This window comes from Phaseolus vulgaris, chromosome 4, assembly GCF_000499845.2.
Source record: "Phaseolus vulgaris cultivar G19833 chromosome 4, P. vulgaris v2.0, whole genome shotgun sequence".
Taxonomy (NCBI): domain Eukaryota; kingdom Viridiplantae; phylum Streptophyta; class Magnoliopsida; order Fabales; family Fabaceae; genus Phaseolus; species Phaseolus vulgaris.
This window is the reverse complement of record NC_023756.2, coordinates 43,991,170-44,017,125: the sequence shown is the minus strand read 5'-3', so window position 1 is coordinate 44,017,125 and position 25,956 is coordinate 43,991,170. Positions and strand designations below refer to the sequence as shown.

General features: G+C 31.0%; 3 protein-coding genes and 1 long non-coding RNA gene across 4 annotated transcripts; 2 read left to right on the top strand and 2 right to left on the bottom strand.

Moving 5' to 3' along the window:
• Nucleotides 1-644: 644 nt before the first annotated feature.
• LOC137838892 (TMV resistance protein N-like) lies at nucleotides 645-1,158 on the bottom strand. Its single transcript, XM_068648102.1, has 2 exons — nucleotides 1,144-1,158; nucleotides 645-1,055 (listed from the first exon to the last, which is right to left on the bottom strand). Exons 1-2 carry the CDS (start codon nucleotides 1,156-1,158, stop codon nucleotides 645-647), a joined length of 426 nt encoding a protein of 141 aa, XP_068504203.1.
• A 2,290-nt stretch (nucleotides 1,159-3,448) lies between these two features.
• LOC137837849 (uncharacterized) lies at nucleotides 3,449-5,609 on the bottom strand. Its single transcript, XR_011085520.1, has 2 exons — nucleotides 4,023-5,609; nucleotides 3,449-3,725 (listed from the first exon to the last, which is right to left on the bottom strand). It is a non-coding gene; the product is annotated as an uncharacterized lncRNA (long non-coding RNA).
• Nucleotides 5,610-16,600: 10,991 nt separating this feature from the next.
• Nucleotides 16,601-20,060, top strand: LOC137837847 (TMV resistance protein N-like). The gene is made up of 4 exons (XM_068646999.1): nucleotides 16,601-17,123; nucleotides 17,493-18,603; nucleotides 18,776-19,066; nucleotides 19,165-20,060. Exons 1-4 carry the CDS (start codon nucleotides 16,654-16,656, stop codon nucleotides 20,002-20,004), a joined length of 2,712 nt encoding a protein of 903 aa, XP_068503100.1. The 5' UTR covers nucleotides 16,601-16,653; the 3' UTR covers nucleotides 20,005-20,060.
• Nucleotides 20,013-20,695, top strand: LOC137838891 (uncharacterized). Its single transcript, XM_068648101.1, has 2 exons — nucleotides 20,013-20,018; nucleotides 20,060-20,695. Exons 1-2 carry the CDS (start codon nucleotides 20,013-20,015, stop codon nucleotides 20,693-20,695), a joined length of 642 nt encoding a protein of 213 aa, XP_068504202.1.
• Nucleotides 20,696-25,956: the final 5,261 nt, after the last annotated feature.

The window sequence follows — 25,956 nt, the reverse complement described above, 5'->3', positions numbered from 1 at the left end:
TTGCCATCAATGAACACCATAGGTCTAATGAAATGAAATTTATATTCCTCACACACAGGTGCAATATTAAGAGAAAGAACTTTGGCAGGAAACTTATTACGAAACCAAAAAGAACTTGAAGGTCCACTCTTTGCTGATCAAACCACTCTGGAATATTTGTTCTTGGAAACCAGAATTCAATTTTTCCAGCCTCGTGTAGTTATTGTTAGTCATACATAATTCATAAAGAACTCATTAGCTATAACAAATAACAAACATGAAGAGCACTTCGTATTATCAATCATAAAAGTATTTCAAAAGAAAGACAAAACCTTATTTAGCAACATGCTTGAGCTCGAGGAACTCAAGGATATACAGTTTATTGCCTTGAAAAGCTTTAAATTTGGTGGCATTCCTCTAATTTCCCGAAGATGCTTGCAATGACTCACATCAAGATTGTAGAGGTTGTGAAGTTCTTTGATGCATTCAGGAAGGAATTTGAAATTATTTTCCCTTAGCAATAAACTACGCACTTGTGCCAACTGCATGAAACCTGCTAAGAAGAAGTGATCATCAAGGTTGCAAGACGAGGCCGAAAACAAACCTACATTAGAAGAAACCATTGAGCCTATGTTATCTTCACCCTCTTCTAATTTTACCCATCGTCACTCCTTACAATTAGTAACAGCAATATACAACAACTCAGACATCGTGACAATGTTACTTGGTAAGTCAACCATTTCACATGACAAGCTTAAGTCTTCGAATCGAATAAGGTTTTGAAACGCAACTGACAACAATTCTTTTATGGGAAGCTCCTTCAATTGAAGTACCCTTATGTTTTCCATCTTTTCAAGTATTTCTGGAAATTTCTCTAGATTCGAACAATATGAAAGTTCTAGACTTTTAAGAATGGGCAAGTTCAGAGGCAAAAAACTCATAAGCTTGTTGCAACCTTTCACATATAATATTTTCAGTTTAGTCATAAAATCAATTGAGTCGTGAACTGCAATTAAACTCTCACACCCTTTGAATGAAAGTTTCTCCAAATTTGGAAGATTAAACATATCAGGTATCTGTGTTAAAAATTTACAATAGTCAAAAGAGCAATGATACTTTAACACCCTTTGCTCCAAATTACACCCCTTTAATTGACAAAAATACCCTTTCACATCTCATAACCTTTGTAATGTGGAAGATGTAATTTGGAGCAATGCTGCAAAAAGTGGGTGTCAAATAATATTTTTCCTAGTCAAAATTCAACACAATTAGATTCTCGAACCTCTGCAAAGAAAATAAAGAGAGAGAGAAAAAAATTAAGAATTGAATGAATAAATGTTTTTATCAGTTTACAATATGAGAAAAATACTCTTTACACTTGCCTTCAACTAGCCATGGAACCCAAATGACACAAAGTTGTTGTCAGTTAACTTGCAAATGACGAGCTTATTTGGAAGAAAATTTAATGGTAAACAATTTGAAGGGTATCCATTGGGACTTTTGGAAAATTTACCATTTCTAATGATATTATTAATATTATTCTCAAGGATCATTTTCTATTTCTTCATTTAGTTAGTTTTTCTTTTGGATTCCTTTTTTATTTGTAGTTTTTCAAAACTACCGTTTTTTTTTCTTTTGGTTTTATTATTTTATGAAATAAATTAATTCCTTTTGCATTCTTATGCATTTGTGAACCCATTACAATATCAAGTCTCTTCTCATTGCAAGCCTCCTTCTTAATATTTTATTTTTTCTTTATTTGTTTTCTTTTTCTTCTTTTTGTTCTCTTTTCTATTTCTAGTTTTTCAAAACCACTATTATTCTCTCTTTTTTCATATTCAGTCTTTTGGTTTTACTATTTTAGAAAATAAATTAACTCCATTTTCAGTCTTTTTTTCTATTTTCTTAATCTATATTTTGGTTCTTATTTCATTGTTTTGTGTTATACTCAACTTTATTTTTTTTTCTGATTTTTTAATTTCGTATTTAATTTTTTATTTTGTATTTAGTTTCTGATTTTTTTTTAAATTAATTATTTTCTGAGATCTAAAAAAGAAATTATTAGACCCCATTTTCATTTTTCTAGCCTTGCAAAAATGTAAATAGGAATAAAATATTTTTGTATAGGATTAGTAATTTCTTTTGTAAAAAGTATAAGCATAAGTGAACTACATTTGGGCCTAATTAAGATTTCACTTGTGAAAACCTTAATTTGCAAGTGGACATTCAACCTAATTAATCATTACTTTTCATAGATTTTAATCATAGACTTTAGAATAATTAAAACCTCATAAAAATTCTCTAAACCTATTTATGAAATTGAATTTGAAAATGAGATTAAATGTTAATACTCCTTATGAATACAGTTTAAGTTAATCTCTAACATTACATTAATTGTAAAATTTTGTTTGATACGACTGGAGAATTCATCAATAAAAGGATGATAAATATACATTTGCTATCATGAATCATTTGGTTCCTCATATCCAATACTGCTTTTATCATTGAGTTTATAGATCCATCTATATAAGATTCAAATAGAATTTTCCTTAAGAAAGTGTTTTCGGTCAGTAGACGGTCTATTCTCTAACTAGTATTTTTCACTTTAAAACGTTTTCCAAGAATTTCAATTTTCAAATAACTTTCGTTTTAATTTTTCAAATTATATGCTTTAGGTGTCAAGTCTTTGTTTTAGATTATTTTCTCTTCATGCCGTTTTTCATTTCTGTTTAAGCTTAAGGTTTTCCTCCATAAAATCATTTGATGTTTCAAACTTGGTTTTCAAAAGCTAAAGCTCTTAGACACATTTTTTAAAACCTTTTAAAGACATTTAAAAACATTAATCATTTTGGAAGTATTAGAAATAACTTCATAATATGCTTGAGTAATAGAATAAATATCATTATAGTTTACCTCATCTTTAAAGTCATAAAAATATTGATCATTAAAGTTACCTTTGGCACCTTGGATGATGTGGTTCTTTTCTACTTCTAAGCATCTTGTTGAAGAACTTCTTCATACACTTTCAAGATTCAAGTTCTTTTAAGAAAATCTTGTCAAGATTCTTAGGTGCACGCAAAGTTGTTTCTTGATATCCCATTGAGCAGGAAGAGTTTGCATAATTTTATTAATGAGATTGTAGTTTTCAATGTTCCTCCCAATATATATGAGTTCGTTGATGATTATTTGAAATTTGCAAAATATGGTTTTTAAGGTGATTTATTACAGCGTAGCTTTGTTTCTTGTGGTATTGCAGTACTAGTTGTTTTGAGAAAAATAATTGGAGTACACAGACAGAATGGTTAGTATAAGCACTAGGTTTAGTAGTGTATTTATTTCAAAGAACAGCAATACTTCATTCATAAAATAAAAACATTAGAAAATACAAAATATAGAGCAATATGAGATCCTTTGCAATTATTTAACTTTGTACACTAATAGTATAAAAAAAGTTAAAAAAAACGGTCAATAAATTAAAAACTATAGTTAATATAGATTTGAAGGTATTACAAAAATCAACTAGTTTACCATACATATCAATTTATCATTGAATAACAGTTTGAAAATCATTCAAGTAATTACTACTCGTAACTTAATTAATGTAAACCATTGGTTCTTCATAACCAAAGGGAATCCTAATTTAGGCTAGAATTTTGTACTACCTTGACATTGCTATCAAGCTTTCCCGCAAGAGCCAAAAGTAATGTAGTTTTCCCGATCCAGGAGGTCCTAACAGCAACGTGATCCTACAAAGAACACATAATGCTAAGCTTCATTTTCATTACAATGAAAACATATATGAAACTGAAATTTGCCATAATTTTTTTTATTATAAAACATTTCTCATCAAAATAGTATATGCTTCATTCATTATTATACTAGTGAAAAAGTAATTGATTCAATTCACTAGCCCACTACAAATATTTGCTAAATTTAAGTACTTAGTTTTATCATTTCTACACAAAGGAGGTGAAGCTAGATTAGTCCATATAATTCCATGAAGAAAATACATTCGTAATGTAACATAACAGAAAAAAAATTACCTTTTAGGCTTGATAACACCACTGATGTTATTCATGATGGTCAAGGAGTGTCGCTGAGGTCGATTTATCCCTATGTCAGCTATCATACTCAAGATGCCAACATCAGCAATATGAATCAGTTTGCACTGTAAGTCTTTTCACTAATCACTAACAATCATGGATAAAACAAACAAGAAGAAAAAAAGTGCATCCACATGTATTCTTCGTGTGATCGTGCCAAGCACTGAGGTTAATCCATATGTATTGGTTATCCACATGTGCATACCTTTGTATACAATAGCTCTTAGTTTTCATTTGTTTTCTTCATCATTACCATGGCTTGTTTCCTACCAAGTTCAGACGTAGGTACCAATTTGACTCTTAGCAGAGAAGAGTTCTTTAAATTCCACAACATTGATCCTCTTCTGGGTGGTGGAGCTAGGTCGTGACACAAGCTAGTCCACACATGTGATGTCCTTCTTCATGTGGTTAGAAAAACAGTGCAAGGATATGTGTATGGTGAAGAAGTTGCTCCAATTGACTGACCCCATGATCAATAGCCTTGCAGATGAAGCCATGATGGTTTTAAACTGCATTGAGAGTCCACAATTCCCTTATGATGATGCTGTGAATGATGAAAGTTTGTCTTTGATCAAAAATATATTGCACCAATCCACATCCTTCAAATACTTCTATCACAACCGTGTGATTATCATTGGAGCAATGACCAAGTTGCTTGACAGTGTTTGTATGAGAGTCTTCACACACATAGTGAAAGAAGTGCAATATATTAAGGTTGTTAGGGAACAGAAGTTAGAATATGATATTTATGGATCTAATCCTTATGTTAGATAAGGGGTTTATCATAATACTCCAGTGTTTGGTGCTACTATTGTATTCCATTCCCGATCTGATGACACGTTGAACCGATCATGATGGACAACTGAGGACCACAACACAGCTTTTGGGATTCTTCCTTTGACTTTACGAATTAATAAAGAACCGACAATAGTTCGTGCCAATTCTTCTCAGCTTGAATGACTAATTCATCCCATTACAACCGAGAGAGTGTTGGTAATAAAGAGAATTCTAAAGGTTTATCCGCTGAAGAAAGGGTCTGATGGTCTCTTTGAGTCTTCATTAAGGATCTGAGTGTCTTAGTTTGAGTAAGTCAGAACTTTCCAATATTGTTGTTGAGCTTGCCGCTAGGACTTTGCTGGTATGCAAGAGACTTGGTGATGACGCTACTAAGATTCTACATCCCGCCGAAGTTGAACGTTTAAAGAAAGAACTGCCAGATTCTGCTCAGACTATCAAAACAACTCTTAACACCACTTTATCCGAAAAGATGAAGAAATAGTGACATGCACTCTCGGTGTGGTCCACCGAAGGAAACCCTAAACATTTATCTCGACATTTTACTAAAATTTTCAAAGAAAATTTCAAATTATAATGACACCATTTTTTTTTAATGAAACACGAGATGGATTTCACTTGGAAAGCATTTTGAACCCAAAGGTAAAGTACACGATACACTCACGAATTCACCTGGAATGAAACCTATACTGATAGGTTTGAAGAACAAGATACATTGTCAGGATGGATTTCACATGGAGTGAAACTTCCTACACCAAGAGGTTGAAATACGAAATACACTCTCGGGAGGGACTTCACCTGGAGTGGCCAGCTTAAGAAAAACGCATTAGAAGCCCAAAACTATGTTGATCATTAATGAATATAAAAACAACTGGAAATACAAGTGAATCAGTTAGCATGCCCCTTTACGACTCACTCATCCGAAACCGAGCTGAGTCGATGTCTAGAAAAAAAAACGTTGTGTACAAATAGTGGAAATAAGTATATGATCATATCTTTAGAAGAAGAAATTGGGAACAATAGTGGAAATAAGCATATGATCATATCTTCGTCTTCAGAAGAAGACATTGGGAACAATAGTGGAAATAAGCATATGATCATATCTTCAGAAGAAGACATTGAGAACAATAGTGGAAATAAGCATATGATCATATCTTCAGAAGAAGACATTGAGAAAATTAGTGGAAATGAACATGTTCAGCAAAAGACATTAGTATTTAAGATAGATGAAGGTGAGATGAGTTAGTAACCATTCTAGTGATCCTTTTGTAAAGTTTGGTAAAAAAATGTCATTTTCTACAACAAATGATCCAAAAGAGATTGTGTATCAAAATTCTCACCGCCTCTAGGTGAACAAAATTTGTCTGAGGCTTGATATTGGTTGTATAATATCAACCGTGTGAACTCGACACAACTTATGATTTATGTACAGGAAAAACACTAACGAAGAAGATATCGTTAATACTGTGTATCGTTGGGATACTCGGCCATACCAAGAGATCTTTATAAATAGATTTCAAGCATGGCCACAAGGGAAAACCCTCTATTACATTTATTATGACTTACTTAACTTTATTAATAATGGAGTTGCTCCTTTATATTCAAATATGACTTTATCTAGAACACACACGTCTTTGTGAGCACCACTATCTGCGAGAGTTGGGAACCAAAGCCTCACAGTGAAGTTCCCATACCAGGATCTTTTATCCAACTTTATCGTTATGAAATTTATGTCCCTGATGGTATTTTGGGTCAAAAAACTTTTGGAAATCGTTATAAATATCTGTTTCAAGCTAAAGTTTCCTTTGTTGGAGGAATAGCACCTGAGTACATTAGATCTTGTATCATAACCATAGTCACACGTGTCGTATCATATAAGGTCAAAATAAATAGACAATCAATTGATTAAGAACAAATATTTTTAATCAATGTCACATCTTAAAGATCTAATTCCACTTAATATCCCGACCTACAAGTACAAATATTGTTCACTTGATTTGGGCTCGGACTTGATTTGTAGACACTTGTCGAACTTGGAAAATTTTGATGTTGGGAAAAATTTTCATAATGGCGAACTTATCCCAATTGAAGAAATTTCTTATAATGATACGCCGGAAGAAGTTGGTCATGGGGATGTTGAGGTTGAAAATTGATAAACATCTCAACAATTTTAACTTAAAACATTGTTCTTTAGGCTTTCAACTTAAAAACTTTTTAAAACGTACCTAAAATATTGTTCTTTCGGCTTTACAAGTTTTCATCATGAATTGATCTTTTCTGAGATAACCCATATTGCTTAATAAATAGTTGTTTGGAAAACTGAACCTTTCAACTTTCCTTGTAGTTGACCTTTCAATTTGTGGTGAAAATGCAAGAAAAATTGAGACAATTTTGAAAAATCATCATTCATACTCATGATTTGTGAAATTTAAAAAAAAATGTATATGCAAGAACAAGATTGTCATTGATATTCTAAACTCTTGTGTTTTTTCTCAACTCAGTTTCAATTTCTGGGTAATTCCTAGGGAAATTTAGCAATTTTGGATGATCTTATTCGGTAAAGGATCTCATAATCTCAAAAAATTATTTGATGAGTCATTTCGTATATTTATTTTCTATTGCATTATACCAAAAGAATTAATAAGTAAATATTTTTATTCAATACTTACATTTGGATAATAGTTATAGTTACATATTATTATCGTTGTAGTTACATATTCCATTTTCACCATTTTTTTTAGTTTACTTTGATTTGATTACACTATTATTTATTTAAATTATACAACTAAGAACTGATTATGTTTTGTCTATACCGAATAGCGGAAAGGATTAAAATGCCAAAAGGAAGACGAGACAACAGTAAGACTAAAAATAAAAATTAAACAGTAAAATACTCTAGAAAACCCCATTACATAGGCCCAAACATGGGTAGTCTGTTTCTACACACCCATCGTAGATCTATTAGGTACAAAGAGGAAAAGACCAATTAGATCTTATGATTGGTGTCCCGTGTATGTACACACCCATCCGAGAGTTCTAAATAACCAAGCCCAAGTCCAACAAGTGTGTACAAATTAAGTTCGAGCCCAAATCAAGTGAACAGATTCTAATATAATCCATGCGTTGTTTTATACCGTAATATTTGAACTAGTAGATCGGGATATTAAGTGGAATTGAATCTTTAAATGTGATATTGGTTCAAAATATTTGTTCTTAATCAATTGATTTTGTCTCTTTATTTTGACCTTATATGATAAGACACGTGTGACTATAACTATGATACAAGATCTAATGTACTTAGGTGTTATTCCTCCAACAAATGAAAACGATTCTCAAAAGTTTTTTTGAACAAAATACCACCAAGGACATAAATTTCATAACGCTAAAGTTGGACATAAAGCTTTGGTTCCCAAAGCTAGTAGATAGTGTTGCTCACAAATACGTGTGTTCTAGATGAAGACATATTTGAATCCAGAGGGGCACCATTATTAACAAAGTTAAGTAGTAAATGTAATCGGGATTCTCCTTGCGACCATGTTTGATATCCATTTATAAAGATCTTCTGGTATGGCCGAGTATCCCAACACACAAAATTAGCGATATCTTCTTCGTTAATGTTTTTCATGTACATAAGTTGTGTCGAGTTCACACGGTTGATATTATACAACCAATATCGAGCCTCAGAAAAATTTTGTTCACCTAGAAAAAAGTGAGAATTTTGATACACAGCTTTTGATTGAATCATTTGTTGTAGGGAATGACATTTTATTACCAAACTTTACAAAATGATCACTAGAATGATTATCAGCTGATCTCACCTTCATCTACCTTAAATACTAATGCTGATTTTCACTATTGTTTAGAATGTCTTCTGCTGAACATGTTCATATTCACTATTGTTTAGAATGTCTTCCGCAAACAATATTATCTAGGAAGAGAACAATTTATTGACTAAACTTGTCAATCATTTCCTTCAAGAGCTGAAACTTCATATTTATATAATTATATTTTCATACCGTAGATATTCAAAAACGAAAAGAATTTTAAAAAAAATTATGATCATTATAATTTGAAATTTTCTTTAAAATTTTTAATAAAAAACCAAGATAAATGTTTAGGGTTTCCTTTAGTGGATCAAAAGGAGAGTGCATGTCACTATTCCTTCATCTTTTCGGATAAAGTGGTGTTAGCATTAAGAGTTGTTTCGATAGTTTGAGCAGAATCTACCAGTTCCTTATTTAAATCTTTATTGATTCACAAGTCAAAGGTAGAATTCCAAAAGCTGTGTTGTGGTCCTCAGTTGTCTACCATGATTAGTTCAACGTATCATCAAATCGGGAATGAGATACAATAGAAGCACCAGGCATAGGAGTATTATGATAAACCCCTTATCTAACATAAGGATTAGCTCCATAAATATTTCCATATTCCAACTTGTGTTCTCTCACAAGTTTAATATATTGCACTTCTTTCACTATGTCTGTAAAGGATCTCACACAAACACTGTCAAGAAACTTGGTCACTACTCCAATGATAACCATAAAAGTATTTGAAGAATGTGGATTGGTGCAATATGTTTCTGATCAAAGGCAAGCTCTCATCATTGCATCTCGAGCACATTTTAACATTCAACTAATCCTCAATGGTTTCAAATGTTTTTAACAAAATAACATTGCATCTCGAGGTTATTGCTGTTTTTGATACTTGTATATGAATTTTTAAGTAATATACTTATGTCCATTTCATGTATAGTGTACTGTGCATTATTTGATTATACCGCATTTACATATAAATATAATCACAAATATCAACACAAACTACAAGCTAAAAATATGGAAATCAAATGCCAAAGTAAAACAAGAAACAAAACAAGCCCAAGAAGCATGTCGCCTAATCAAGATGAATAAAGCAACATGCAGAATGATATTTTCTCTCTGAAGCTATTAATTCTAAAAAAGTAATCTTACCTCCAGCATGACCCATATGACGGTCAGGGGGAGCAGTCAAACCAGCAATAAATGCAACAATAGGCTTCTCATTGCCGCTTTCCTGTTCAGTCATTCATAAAATCAATTTAAAAACTCATGAAAATATCCCTTTAGATAAGACAGAAAAAAGATAACAATGAGCATGTTTTACTGCTTTCTCTATAAAATTAGATATTTAACATAAATATCACCAAGTAACTACTAATAAGTAATAACCATTTAACATTTTGTCACCCAAAATAGGAGATTCACATCTACCAAGATAAGAATTTGAGCTTTTAATGAGCACATCTGATTTTTTTCTTTACATAGAAATGGCACATGGAATCAATGTATACCCTCTAATGATCTCTTAGCCCAGTTAGGTACAGCTTTAGCCATAGACAGTTAAAGATATTTAATATACTCCATCATTTCGACTTACACTGGCAACACCATATGATCAAGTAAATAATTTTATAATAACATTCCATCTGGTTGAATTGAGTGAGGGATGGGTCCCTTCCCAACAAGACAAACTTATTTTGATTTATAGGATACTGATACATTAAAAATAACATTTGAATAACTTAATAATATAGTTTCACAGTTTTAGGAATAAGTTTATCTCATGCTCATTTCAATCATCAATTTAAGAGTCAAAATTGAAATATGATGTTTTTTAGATTCTGTTGAACAAAAAGATACAAAATAATAAAACCCAAAATATAGAACCTATCCTTTTTTGAAAAGTTACTGTCAAGAATCACCATAGAACACATTTAATAAAACCCAGCTACTATGTTAGATAATGTTTGCCACATCCAATGCATTAACCTGACATAAGCCTTTTTTGTACCATCAGGCCTGATCAATCATAAAAAATAACAATCTTTCATATGTACAACCTTTCATGTTTGTGTATAACAATCTTAAAAAATAAGCCTCAATATGAATTCTGTTTTTTTAGAATATCATAGACACAAGCATTTTGATGATCAATATGGTTTACTTTGGAATTCTATGTTCTTTGAAGTATACGAAGCATAAAAATAAATCAAGTATTCTTCCAAAAAAATGTTCCAACCTCGTCTTTTTACAATATAATTGTCTATCTAATCATATATTATTATGCATGTATCGTACAAACTCCTTTTCAGTGTAAATTTTGCACTAAATTGCTCTTATGCAGGGAAAATTAATATAAGAGGGGTAGTTTCTACTTGTTTTTCTAGATTTAATAAGCCCATTCCAACAAAATATCTTAAAAAGTGGCTGGTAGGAAATAAAACCCTGTCTCTAGAAAACTATATTCATTTTGTATAAGAATAAAATATGTTGATTAAGAACAATCCACCACATCATAAGTTTCAACAATCATCAACAACAAACATGCATAAGTCAATACGAGAATAATTTAGAATGTAAATATAATTCGAGCCCAGACCTAACATACAAATTTGTTTTACTTAGGGTTCACAAAGCACGTGGCATTAGAATTAAAACAATAATTAATCACAACCAGTCCCAGTTCTCTATAATATTTTAACATCAAAACTAATCAAGAGTTTTCACACACAACAGGTTCCCTTCTCGGTTGATAAATTTTTAGTTGTTTAGTGTTTTAGGTTTTCGTACGAGCACAAAAAAAGAACGAGAGGTTAAGCGTAACGAATAACGCACGAGCTAGTTTGAGACAATTGCAAAAGGTAAAGAGAGGGAAAAGGTTGTACCCATGTGTTGGAATCAACATTGAAGACACGAACGAAGCTGATGAGGGACCCATGTGACCGGCCACACAGAATCGTGGTGCGCGTTCTCCACCGATTTGAACCCTAAACCCAACTTCATTTCTACTCTCTGCTCTATTCTTTATTATGCTTATACTTTCCTCTTTTCTCACTTCACTTATGTTCTGGACTTTGGTCGACTCTCATGGCCTTTTATTGTAGCTCATGGGCCATGTTATACAAAATGAAGGCTGCTTCTTCTCTCACCTCCATACCTTCTTCTCTCACTCTCCTCTGTAATATTCTGGATTATATAATTCGGAAGTCATTTTTCAAATTTTAATTAGCTTTCGGATTATATAATCCGAAAGTCTTTTTTAACATGCATGATTACTTTACGGATTACATAATCCGGAAGTCTTTTTTAACTTCCGGATTATGTAATCTGGAAGTCTTTTTTCAAATGCGTTTCCAGATTACCGGAAGTTATTCTATAGGGGTGGCACAAGTAGGATAAAAATGTATTTTCATGTTGTGTATGGAGGTACCAAAAGAAGATATGGAGATGCAGGAAGAAACAGTCCAAAATGAAACCAGTCTTCTCTTTCATCAAACAACAACTCAATTAAAGAGCTTTAATTCATATAAATATTCCTTAAATCTTAAGAGAACTACTTAACAAATATTGTCTAAAATGTTATTTAAAACATCCACATTTTAAAAATCGTTCTTTAAAATGTTATATAAAATATTTTAAAAATGTTGTCTTAAATATTATATAAAATACTAACACTTTTAATAATGTTACCTACTCGCAATATAATATCTATGTTCGCATTTTATAAAATGTTGCTTAAAATAATTAGGCAACATTTTTTTCTAAATATTTTGAGCCAAACATAAATAAACCTTACTAAGTAGCAAACAATAAAAAATCGTTGCATATACCTTCTTTAGACAACATTTGTTTACCTGTTGACATGTCAGCGTTGTATAAAGTGAAAAATGATGTAGTGAGCACCAACTTACCTAGGGTATGAGTGAGATATTTTCATATATTAACAATGATTTGTTTTGATTCTCATAAACCCAACTTGTGTCCAGATTGAGTTTTAATAATGTATATATCTTCATGATTTTAGGCCTTTTCAAGTTTTTATATTTTTATAGGTTGCTTTTCTAGTTTCTAAATTATTTATGCTAATAATAACAAAATTATAATTATATTAAATTTTTAATACACATCTTAAATATGTTAAGATTTGGAGGGTTTATATTTATCTAGAATCATATTAAAAACTTTTGTGTTTGAAGACTTACTCTCACAGTTTCAGGGTTAAACTTAATCTGACGCATCCATTACACTATTTGCGCTCTTCTCATTGTAAGCTCCTTCTTAATATTTTCTATTTCTTCATTTATTTACTTTTTCTTTTGGATTCCTTTTCTTCATTTATTTCCTGTTTTTTTTTCTTTTGGTTTTATTATTTTATGAAATAAATTAATTCCTTTTGCATTCTTATGCATTTGTGAACCATTACAATATCATATATCTTTTCTCATTGCAAGCCTCCCTCTCACTATTTTCTTTATTCTTCATTTTTTTTCTTTTTCTTCTTTTTGTTCCCTTTTCTATTTCTGGTTTTTCAAAACCACTATTCTTCTTCTTCTTTTTTCATATTCAGTTTTTTGGTTTTACTCTTTTAGGAAATAAATTAATTCCATTTTCAGTCTTCTTATGTATTTTCTTAATCTGAAATTTTGTTCTTATTTCATTGTTATGTGTTATACTCAACTTTATTTCTGTTTATGATTTTTTAATTTCGTAATTAGTTTCTGATTTTTTAAAATTTAATTATTTTCTGAGATCTAAAAAAAAAATTATTAGACCCCATTTTCATTTTTTTAGCCTCATAAAAATGTAAATAGGAATAAAATATTTTAGTATAGGATTAGTATTTTTTTTTTTAAAGTATAAGCATAAGTGAATTACATTTGGGTGACTTGCAGTTGAGAACCTTAATTTGCAAGTGAACATTCAATCTAATTAATCATTGCTTTTCATAGATTTTAATCATACACTTTAGAATAATTAAAACCTCATTAAAAAAATCTCTAAACCTATTTCTGAAATTGAATTTGAAAATGAGATTAAATGTTAATACTCCTTATGAATACAGTTTAAGTTAATCTCTAACATTACATTAATTGTAAAATCTTGTTTGATATGTTTATGTGACTGGAGAATTCATATCAATAAAAGGATGATAAATATACATTTGCTATCATGAATCATTTTGTTCCTCATATCCAATCATGGTTTTCCAAGACTTTCAATTTTCAAATAACTTTCTTTCCAATACTTTCAATTTTCATATAACTTTCTTTTTTAATTTCTCAAATTATGTGCTTTAGGTGTCAAGTCTTTGTTTTAGATTCTTTTCTCTTCATGCTGTTTTTAATTTCTGTTTGAGCTTAAGGTTTTCCTCATAAAATCATTTGATGTTTCAAACTTGGTTTTTAAAAGCTCAAGCTCGTAGACACAAACACATATTTTTAGTTCACATAGTGTTGCTGGAAACTAACTATAAACCTCCTTGTTTATACTAACCAATTATTCATGCAAAAAGATTATTTATGGTCGTTAACATAAATATAAAGTATAATGATTGGTATGATTGTTATTTATTAGTATCATTGTTATGTTCTGAATTTTGTGATCACTACAAGAAAATCATGAAATAGAAACCAATTTTTAGATACCAAAATAATTAGTTACAATACAAACTAAAATAGAGACCATTTTAGAAACTAAAAAAAAATTGGTTTCTAAATTAGTTTATATTATTGTTAAATAGTTTCTAAATTGGTATCTAATTAGCAACTAAGGTTTTAACTACCAATTATTTAGTTTCTAAATTTGGTAGCAAAAACCTTGGTTGCTAATTAGATACCAATTTAGAAACTATTTAACAATAATAGAAAATAATATAAACTAATTTAGAAACCAAATTTCTTTTTAGTTTTTAAAATGTCTCTAATTTAGTTACTATTGCAACTAATTATTTTGGTTTCTACAAATTGGTTTCTATTTCATGATTTTCTTGTAGTGGATAGGGTGAAAAGAATTTTTAATTACTCCCGTTAGGATGTTCACAAATTGAGTTTAGGAAGTGTGATTGAGTGATTATTCATAGAATACATGTTAAGATTCACTTTCAAACATTCAAAATTCAAAAATCTATTCAAAGTAATACTAGTTTTATGTCGACAAAGTTTTATTACTAGTTTTAATGTGAATATACGTATATCTTTACATTTTTTTCTATTAAACAATTTAATAATATTTATTTAAATGTTAAAAAATATGTATATTGGTGTTATTTCTATAATGTTACCTTTATTAAAAAATATGACTAAATTTTTTTAATAACAAATTTAAAATGTCATCTTTTTATTAAAAATTTACTATAACTTTAATAATATTTTTATAATGTTGTATATATATATTAAATATTACTAAAAAGATTTAATAATATTTTTAAAAATTCATATTTTTATTAAAAAATATTATTAAAATTTTCTAGTAACATTTATATAATATTACCTTTTTTATTATAAAATATTACTTTAGTAATATTTTTAAAATGTTACTTCTTTATTAAAAAAGGTTATACAAGACTTTTAATAAAAAAAATTACAATGTTGTTTTTTTAAAAGGAATTATTATTAAAAAATTAATGATAATTTTATAATGTTACTTTTATTAAAATAATATTACTAAAAATATTTGCTGTCCAATTAATTGGCAATGGATACAATAGTGAAATGCGTGTTACGTACCGACATGGAAAGAAATAAACGTAAAGGAAGCTTCATAGGAAACTCTATCATGCTCATCCACACTCTTAGGCTTTTTCTATTGGAATTTATTAGGTTTGTTTTATTAGAGTTGAAATACCTAGTATTATTATTTATTATAATATTATTATTTTTTATTGTTTATATTACTATGTACTACCGGATAGTCGAAAGGCTGACCAGACAACAAAGCAGACTAGACGACAAGATGCAAAGCTAAACACGTAATTAGGTATAAACAAGTCAACTTAAGTGATAAGCACGGTTAAGACACAATTGAGCCTTCGTTTGGACTTTAAAGTAGGTCCACGGCATCCATAGCCCACCTAGAGCAGTATAAATAGCAGAAGAGACACAACACCCAAGGTAATTATTCATTTCCTACTCTTCTGGTACTTAGCTCTTGGTCTGACTTGATCGTCGGAGTGTCTTCGCAGGTATTCCCCCATCGTGTTCAGACCAAAGGAGATTCAGCTGAAAGAAGACTAACCGAAAGGCCGAAAAGACGAAAAGATCACCACAAGAGAAAGTGTTATGCAGGGTTCAGATCTTGTAGGAACACTTATTATTGATAAAAAGGAAAGAAAGAAAGAAGAGAGATATAAAGATACAATATGACATTTTAGAAACATATTAACAAAATTAATTTAGAAATATAAATTTTAGGTTCTAAATTGAACTTACGGACACTGTGGATATCAAGATTTTGATATGCAGAAAAACAAACAAGAATATAGCATGACATTTGAAATAAAGATAAACTATTTTTATTTTAAAAATATTATTTGGTAGATTAAGTTTTAAATTGGTAGAAAATTCATTATAAATGTGTAATACTTTTTAGAGTACCTAAGTAAAAAGAAAATAAAAATCAGGATTGAGCAAAAACTAAAAAATAATAGTAAATAATGAATGTGACAAAAAAAACTCACAATTAATCTAAATAAAATCACTTATGTAAAAATAAATGTTTTACATTTCAGAAAATATTGTTGCAAAAAAGATTTTTTACATATAAAATAAATGTATAATCTTTAAAACATGAATTGATAATTGTTGTGTTGACCAAAAGTGAAGTAAATTAACAGTGTTTTTTCAAAAGTTTCACGCGCTTATTGCACAACAGGACCACACACTATTTATAGTTTGGCATTTTCATATTTATTCCAAGTTTGATTCCATCTGCATAACCATTATCACTCTATAGACTTTGTTCTAATGGCAACTACAACTTCCCATGGATTCACCTATGATGTGTTCTTGAGCTTTAGAGGGGAAGACACGCGTTATGCTTTCACTGCCAATCTCTTCAAAGCTCTTGATGACAAGGGAATTCACAGTTTCTTTGATGATGACAAACTTGAAAGCGGAGAAGAAATAACAGCAACACTTGTGAAGGCAATTGAAGAGTCTAGGATTGCCATAGTTGTGCTCTCTCCCAACTATGCTTCTTCCTCCTTTTGCTTGGATGAACTCGCTACCATCCTTCACTGCAAGACTAAAGGGTTGTTTGTTATACCCGTGTTTTATAAGGTGGATCCTTCTCATGTAAGACATCAGAAAGGTAGCTATGGAGAAGCATTGGCTGAGCATCAAAAGAGGTTCAAAGATAAGAAGGAGAAGCTGCAGAAATGGAAGGTGGCTCTGCGTCAAGTTGCTGACTTATCTGGCTATCATTTTAAAGATGGGTACCCACCTTACCAATCTTTTTACTTTTTAACTTTTAGTGGATCATGTTTTAGTTCTCTAATGATTTAACGTTATTTAAATAAAAAAAGAAACACTTAACCATTTGACAATTAGTCTAAGTATGAAGAGAACATGGATGCAATGCTTCTAGTTTAACTTCATAAAGCTTAACTTTTTTTTAGTGTGAACTGATAAATCCAACAAACTCTTGTTAAGATAGACTTTATATGGCTCTGATACCATATTAAGAAGTGAACTTTAAATCTAATCAACCTCATAAAAACCGGCTTGAGATTTGCATCCACTTATATAATATGAATCTTTAGTCCGTGTGTAGAATCTCCAACGTATGTTTTGTTTTGAAACAGAGATGAATACCAATACAACTTTATTGGGAGAATTGTTGAACGGGTTTCTAGGGAGATTAATCGTGCTCCTTTACATGTTGCGGATCACCCAGTTGGCCTACTGTCACAAGTGCTGAAAGTGAAGAAACTTTTGGATGTTGGATCTAATGATGTTGTCCACATTATAGGGATCCATGGAATGGGAGGGATAGGAAAAACAACACTTGCTCTAGAAGCGTATAATTTGATTGTTGATGATTTTGATGGTTCATGTTTTCTTCAAAATGTTAGAGTTGAATCAAATAAACATGGGTTAAAACACCTCCAGGCCCTCATTCTTTCCGAAATACTTGGAGAGAAGAACATCAACTTAGCAAGTGTGCAACGAGGAATTTCAATGATACAACAAAGGCTCCGTAGGAAGAAAGTTCTCTTGATTCTAGATGATGTTGACAACCGAAAGCAGTTACAAGCATTTGCTGGAAGATCCGATTGGTTTGGTCCCGGCAGCAGAGTTATCGTTACCACTCGGGACGAACAACTGCTAAAATCTCATAAGGTTGAAAGAACTTATGAGGTGGAGGAATTGAACAAGTATGATTCTCTTCAATTGCTTATATGGAATGCTTTCAAAAGAGCAAATTTTGATCCAAGTTACGAGGACGTCTTGAAACGTGTAGTGACTTATGCTTCTGGTCTCCCATTGGCTTTAGAAGTAATAGGTTCCAACTTAGTTGGAAAAAGTGTGGAGGAATGGGAGTCTGCTATTGAACATTATAAAAGAATTCCTAATGGTGAAATTCTAGAGATACTTAAAGTAAGCTTTGATGCTTTGGGAGAAGAAGAAAAAAGTGTTTTTCTTGACATTGCTTGTTGCTTCAAAGGAAGTAATCTGACAGAAGTTGAACATATACTTGGTGTTCTTTATGATAACAACATGAAACATCATATTGGTGTGTTGGTAGAAAAATCTCTCATAAAGGTTAAGGTTTGGCGTAGTGTAGTTGAAATGCACGACTTGATTGAGGACATGGGTAGGCAAATTGACCAGCAAAAGTCACCCAAAGAGCCAGGGAAACACAGGAGATTATGGTTACCTAAAGATATCATTCATGTTTTAAAACACAACACGGTAAGTGATTTGCTTTTATATCTTTGATTCAATATTTTTTTGTCATCTTTTAACATCAAATTGTCATCTTTTTTCTTGACAATTTGCAAAGTTATTTTGTCTAACTAAATTTTTAAACATCTATCAACATGTGAATTTCGTTGATTCGTGAATTTGACTTTTGCATCAATAGGGAACTAGCAGAATTAAAATCATATGTCTAGATTTGTCTATAAGGGAGAAAGAAGAAACACTAGAATGGAATGCAAACGCCTTTAAAAGGATGAAAAACCTTAAAATACTTATCATTAGAAATGGTAAGTTTTCCAAAGGTCCCAATTATTTTCCGGAAAGTTTGAGTGTACTGGAATGGCATGGATACCCTTCAAATTGTTTACCATCAAATTTTCTTCCAAATAACCTTGTCATTTGCAAGTTAACTGACAGCAGCCTTGTGTCATTTGGGTTCCATGGCTCGTTGAAGGCAAGTTTAAAGAGTGTTTTCCTCATATTGTAAATTGATATATTCATTTGATTCTTAATTTTTTTTCTCTCTCTCACTCTTTCTTATTTTCTTTGCAGAAGTTCGAGAATCTAACTGTCTTGAATTTTGACCAGTGCAAATATTTAACACAGATACCTGATATGTCTGATCTCCCAAATTTGGAGGAAGTTTCATTTAAAAAGTGTGGGAGTTTAATTGCAGTTCACGACTCGATTGGTTTTATGACTAAACTGAAAATATTGAATGCAGAAGGTTGCATCAAGCTTATGAGTTTTCCGCCTCTCAACTTGCCCACTCTTGAAAGTTTAAAACTTTCATATTGTTCGAATCTAGAGAAATTTCCAGAAATACTAGGAAAGATGGGAAACATAAGGGTACTTCAATTGGAAGAGCTTCCCATAAAAGAATTGCCAGTTTCGTTTCAAAATCTTATTCGACTCAGAGACTTGATCTTGTCATGTGAAATTGTTCACTTACCAAGTAGCATTGTCATGATGCCTGAGTTGTTGGATATTTGTGTTACTAATTGCAAGGAGTGGCAATGGTTAAAATCAGATGAGGGTGAAGATAATATAGGCTCAATGGTTTCTTCAAAGGTAGATTGGTTTTTTGCCTCGTCTTGCAACCTTGATGATCAATTCTTCTCGGCAGGTTTCATGCAGTTGGCACAAGTGCGTAGTTTATTTCTAAGGGAAAATAATTTCAAATTCCTTCCTGAATGCATCAAAGAATTTCACAACCTCCACACTCTTGATGTGAGTCATTGCAAGCATCTTCAAGAAATTAGAGGGGTTCCACCAAAATTAAAGTATTTTAAGGCAATAAACTGTATATCCTTGAGTTCCTCGAGCTCAAGCATGTTGCTGAATAAGGTTTTGTCTTGCTTTTTAAATACTTTTCTGATTGATAATAGGTAGTGCTCTTGATGTTTGTTAGCTAATGAGTTCTTTATGAATTATGTATGATTAACAGCGACTGCACGAGGCTCGAAAAACTGAATTCTGGTTTTCAGGAACAAGTATTCCAGAGTGGTTTGATCACCAAAGTAGTGGACCTTCAAGTTCTTTCTGGTTTCGTAATAAGTTTCCTTCCAAAGTTCTTTCTCTTCTTATTGCACCTGTGGGTGATACAGATGAGTTTGATTTCATTAGACCTATGGTGTTCATTGATGGCAAAGTTCAAGAATCAAAATTCTTTTGTTTCCACAAAATAGAGAGGATGTTTGAATTGGATCAAACATACCTCTTTGATCTACAAATTGTACCTGTCTATGGTAATTTGTTTGAACTACCTTTAGGAAACGAATGGAAGCATATGGAGGTTACATATGAAGGTGTGATAAAGGCCTCAATTGTTAAAGCAACAGGAATCCATGTATTCAAAGAAGAAAACAACATCATGGAGGACATTTGGTTTGATGATTATTATAGCAACAAGAAAATAGACAAAGATCTAAATGGTTCTCAATCACAAAACCACTCCTTGTTACAAAGCATAGGTTTGTTCACCACATGCAAATTTTTCCTAGGTTTTTTTCTTTTTGTTTTCTTACTTTTATTTTTTATTGTTTTACTAGTTTGGGAACCAACTCACCTAGGGTATGAGTGAGATATTTTCATATTTTAATAATGATATGTTTTGATTCTTATAAACCCAACTTGTGTCCATATTGAGATTTAATAATGTATGTATCTTCATGATTTTAGGCCTTTTCAAGTTTTTATATTTTTATAGTTGTTTTTCTAGTTTCTAAATTATTTATGCTAATAATAACAAAATTATATTTAATTTTTTATACACATTTGATTTGGAGGGTTTATATTTGTCTAGAACCATACTCTAATGATAACAAATGTGAATGTGTTATCTTATATGTTTTAGGAATAAGAAAAGTGAGGTTGTGGTGATGGACTAGAATAAGGGATGTAGCCAACTTTTTATCGCAAGACAATTATGTGTTGTTGTCAAAACTCACAATAGCATGATTATGTTTGATGATAAAATTATCCCTACCTCTAGTCTTAAGTATTTATTTTGCAAAAAAGTTATACAATCAATTAAGTTGGGTATATTCTCATATTAGTTGTCAAATAATATGGAAAAATATTATACACTAATCATAAGTATTGTCAAAGTCTCAATCATCATGTTCTTAATCATTTTCGCTTGATTCATTCACGTCATTATTATCACGTATTGGTTCGATAACATCACTATTGACCAATTCAAGAACTGATGTGTCAACTAATTGATGGAGTACCATCTAAAGACCACAAATTTGACTAAAAAATACCAAATTAATCTCTGAAGGAAGGAAGGGAGGGGTTGCAATTAGTTTAATTTAGTAAATCAAGCAATCATAATAAATATTTACAAAAATGTTAATAATACTCTCTTAACATATTCTTAACTATTTGATGGAATTGTTGAGAATCACAAAATTAAGAGTGTCTCACTTCTAATATAATGAGTCTATCATGATAGTGTACCATGATATTGCAACTCTGAGTCCGGTACTGTCCACTGAGATTGTTTCTGATGAAGTTCCTCAAACATAATATTGAATGTCTTAAACCTGAGAACACAACTGCTCTTGAAGCATTATCCTCACATAAAGTGTGAGAAATTGAGTCGCTGATATATGTAGTTTCAGTTAACTTAAAATTAAAGCATGGGTTTGGAAAACAAAACTCAAACTAGTACAACACAAAAATCTAATGGATAATTTGGTAAAAGACCAGACATTGTTGAACACAAGTTAGTGAAAGTACATGCATGCTGCAGCACAGTACCCTTCACAGTCACGATTGATCTTATCAGAATTGGGAAATTTTATGCCAATTCAGCATCTCCCTGTTTATTCTTGCAGGAGATCATCCATAAAAATTATTAGTGATATTCAAGGAATCATCTTTCTAGCACATGCAAGCTAAATGTTTCCCCAAACCTGTACCAATTACAAAAACACAACTTTTTTACTTCCAATTTCTATTTTGCACTAACCAATATTAATTTCCAGGCAAAAGAGTTTTCGGACTCATGAACCAACTCTCTGCCTTTAAAGAGTATTTCAATCTGCAAATTGTCCGTAGAAAAAGTTGAGAATATGTTACAATTGAATTGTGCCTCCTAACCACATAAAAACAGACATAAAGTGTCATATCCAAAGTGTCAAACATGGGAACACACTATTCTACAGATGTGCCACCTCTCAAAATTGGCTATTGAATATAAAATAAATTATACTTAACCTTATAAGTTTTATGAAACCTTCACAGTGGACTCAATGTTGCAGCAAGATTCAAGAATTTGGATTTTAAAAGAAAATACCTCCGAATGGATTTCTAGCAATATTTCATACATGTCCAAAAGCACAAATAAATTTTCAGGTGATCTCTTGCTTTTGGCAATAGCTTCTCCAAAACTAAGCAACATGGAAATACTGTTTGTAGTTACTTCAGCAAAACACTGATCACTAAGCGAGTCAAATATTCTGAAATTTTCTGCATTAGGACGAGAACATAACCAAGTAATTAGACAAATATTGTTATGCAGGGAAACAGTTGTGATTTTGTGTATTTGTTATAAACATATCTTATGAGGACCTCGAAAGAACTTCAAAGGATACAAAAAAATAAAAATAAAGAGCTTAAAGAATAGATAAATTTGTTTTAAGAATATTCCAAAAGGATATTGCTTGTGTCTAAACAGAATATGCATTTAAGGAGTAGCTCTAGAAACACAGGATGAGATGCAGAAGATCTAGGTTTCTATTAGTTAGAATTACTACTAAAGTAAGTACTACTACATTAATCATCCTAACTAAAGGGCAGAAATTGATAAGCTATGCACAAACTCTACTTTGATTCGAACACAAACCCAGAATACAGTAGGAGAAATGTTACTACCATCAGCTGCATTCTGAATGACATATCAGTAAGAAAGTATCAGAACAAGACAGATTCTTATAAGTTTCTCTATAGAAAACACTTTTCTGAATATATTATACTCAACAAGTATCAAATGAATTTTTTTTAAAGTGGGATCGTAGTTGGTCTCTATCAGTCTTACACTTGGTTGTCAATAAGAATAGGAATGGTCCAGTTCCATAGAATGAATCAATCAAAAAATGGAATTTTCAAGAACATGATGCAAACCTGCATCCTTTTCCTCTCTTTATCATCCTTTTAAGGAATCCAAGCTTTCCTCTTCCACCGCATCTAACACATTGTTCATGTGAACATCGCCTATTATTCCCATTTCAAAGAAATGTTTCGTGGAGATTTGAAGAAATTGTTATGTAAGCTTCCATAAATGTTAAGGAACTGGAAAGGATTAATCTGAATGATTTTTTTATTCAATTGATTGATTTGAAACAGTACATCAGCCTCAATATACAGAAAACTCTAACCTAAAGTAATAGTATCTATAGTGACTATTTTTCTTTGCTATTTAATGAATTTTTTGTAGTGATATTTTTTTTTCTTATTCTGTTTTTTCCTTTCCTTTCTATTTTCGGTATCCACAAAGAAACTGGCATGATGTGTTACATGTTTCTTGTTTTGTTATGTTTTCTTTCCTTTAACTTTTGATATTGATTTATTTAGTTTAGGATTTTGCTGCATATGTACCATTCTATTCTGTGTTAGTGAATTATTACTAAAAAATAAGTTATTAGCTAAGAACCTGAATAAATTATGATCCATTAGATCATTTTATTACAATTGTTCTATTTGAAAGAGAGAAAAACTGATGCAGAGGTGCTAAAACCATGACAACAAATAGATTCTGTTTTGTATAGACTTAATGCAATAAATATAGGAAATAATTTTCCTATTTACAATATAAAATTGACCTATAATTACAAAGATCCCAATTAAATAAGAAAACAAATAATAAAACATAAAATAAAAAGAAATCCAAATAGATAATCTACGACACTCTGAAATAGTCTGAGATATAGAAAGATGTTAGATATTTCTCAGATTTTTTAACAGTTCCCAATAGCATGAAATTAATGAAATATGATGAAGTTAATGAGGTATTTGACTCTTTAAGATAATTCTAATACCTGCATCATAAAGGATTGCATACTACAACAATAAACCCTTATCCCACTGGGTTAGATCAAAACCTGTGTGTCTGATTCCTGTAAGGAATATTGAGTCTCACAACAGTTTAAGATCAACATAATAGATTTTCATTAATCCTTTTAAAATTCATTTAGAAAAACTAAAACCAACATGAGTATATGTATGTGCAATACTCTCAAACAGAACCACTCTCTTTCCTCTTAGATCTGGGGAATCATAAAGAAAACATAGAAAATAGCTTAATTGATGATACTAAAAGAAATAAATGAAGGGTGAGAAGTAATAGAGTATACGTTTTCCCAAGTCCTAATCGCCCTTAAAAAAAAGACTCAGAAAAATTCCTTGACTTTTAGACCTCTTTCTGAATTGGATGCCATATTATCACTTGGCAGAGTTATACAACATGCATGAATGGTTTTATTTTATTTTATTTGTTATTAGAGTACTTTTATATCTTAATTATAGTTGTTGTCCTATGTTCAGTTAATTAGATGTTAACAAGCATGTATGCAATCTCCATTTTATCTTTATATCCATTTAGTCATGCACTTATTTTTTATAGCTGTTTTGTGTTTAGGTTTACTTTCCCCATTCATTATTTCTATTATTCTATAAAGCTTATGGGTTTTGTATGCTGTTGTGGACACTTATGAGCAAAAGTTGTTAGCTATTTTCCATGATCTCATCTTAGCATGAAAATAAATTATGTAGTGAATTTGTATCTGTGATTATCACATATTTTTCAGCATAAGCATGAGTTTGTAATCTATTATAAGATCATAGTTTTCATTCATAAGAATTCTTTGGTTATTGTTGATTCTATATAAGTATTTTGTTTCCTTTGTTTTGTTTATTATTTTAATTGTTTGTTAATGAAATCCATCTCACACCAGTAGAGAAATCAGTGTAAAGGAAACAAATAGGAAAACGTAAACCAAAAGTTCATATTGTCCACAATATTTGCAATTTGTAATGCCAATAGTTCAACTGTTGCATTGTATTGACAAGTATTTCTGTTTAGTTTGATGTCAGATTTCGTTTATATCAAAACATTCTTACAGTGTTGATTAATGGGTAACAACTTTCAGGTTATTTGGTTCTTCTGCTAATAATTTAAATGCAACTGTTACTAGTCATGTGCATGTTGTAAGGTGCTGTAAGGTGATTTATTTTGCAGCTGGGTGGGTGTGATCAATTGGTTGTTGATGAAACAGTGTAGCTTTGTTTCTTGTGGTATTGCAGCAATGTGATAGTCCTATTTGTAAATTCATTCGCCATTTCATCACATGTTGTATGTTTTATTTCCACCCTTTTATGTTTGTTGTGTTCCTCTTCATTGGAAGGCTTTGATGTTTTATGTTAAGTACATTCTGTGATAGAAAAAGAAATTGGTGTTGGGGCCTACAGTGCAGAAACTATAAATGTATCTATATTTGAAAGATTTAGTGTTTGAGTTTAGATTATGAAAACTACTAAATATGTATCTCCATTGATGAAGTAGGTGGGGTCTTTTTTGTTAATGGATTTGTGTCGTTGAAAATTAAAGCCAATATCTCTTTGAATATGGAAGACCATCTTATAGTTGTGATCTTGTATGACTTGTAAGAAATGTTTATAGTCAATGTTTATGTTGGTTAGATTGAAAGTTTATTCAGCAAGTTCTGTTTACTGTGACTGTGTACTAACACTTGATTTATAATAGACACAAACACATATTTTTAGTTCACATAATGTTGTTGGAAACTAACTATCATTAAAGCCCCTTGTTTATGCTAA

Coding starts and splice junctions, on each gene's coding strand:
- LOC137837847 (XM_068646999.1), top strand. CDS start 16,654: ATGGCAACTACAACTTCCCATGGATTCACCTATGATGTGTTCTTGAGC. Junction 18,604..18,775: donor ATGTTTTAAAACACAACACG/GTAAGTGATTTG, acceptor TTGCATCAATAG/GGAACTAGCAGAATTAAAAT. Junction 19,067..19,164: donor GGTTCCATGGCTCGTTGAAG/GCAAGTTTAAAG, acceptor TTTTCTTTGCAG/AAGTTCGAGAATCTAACTGT.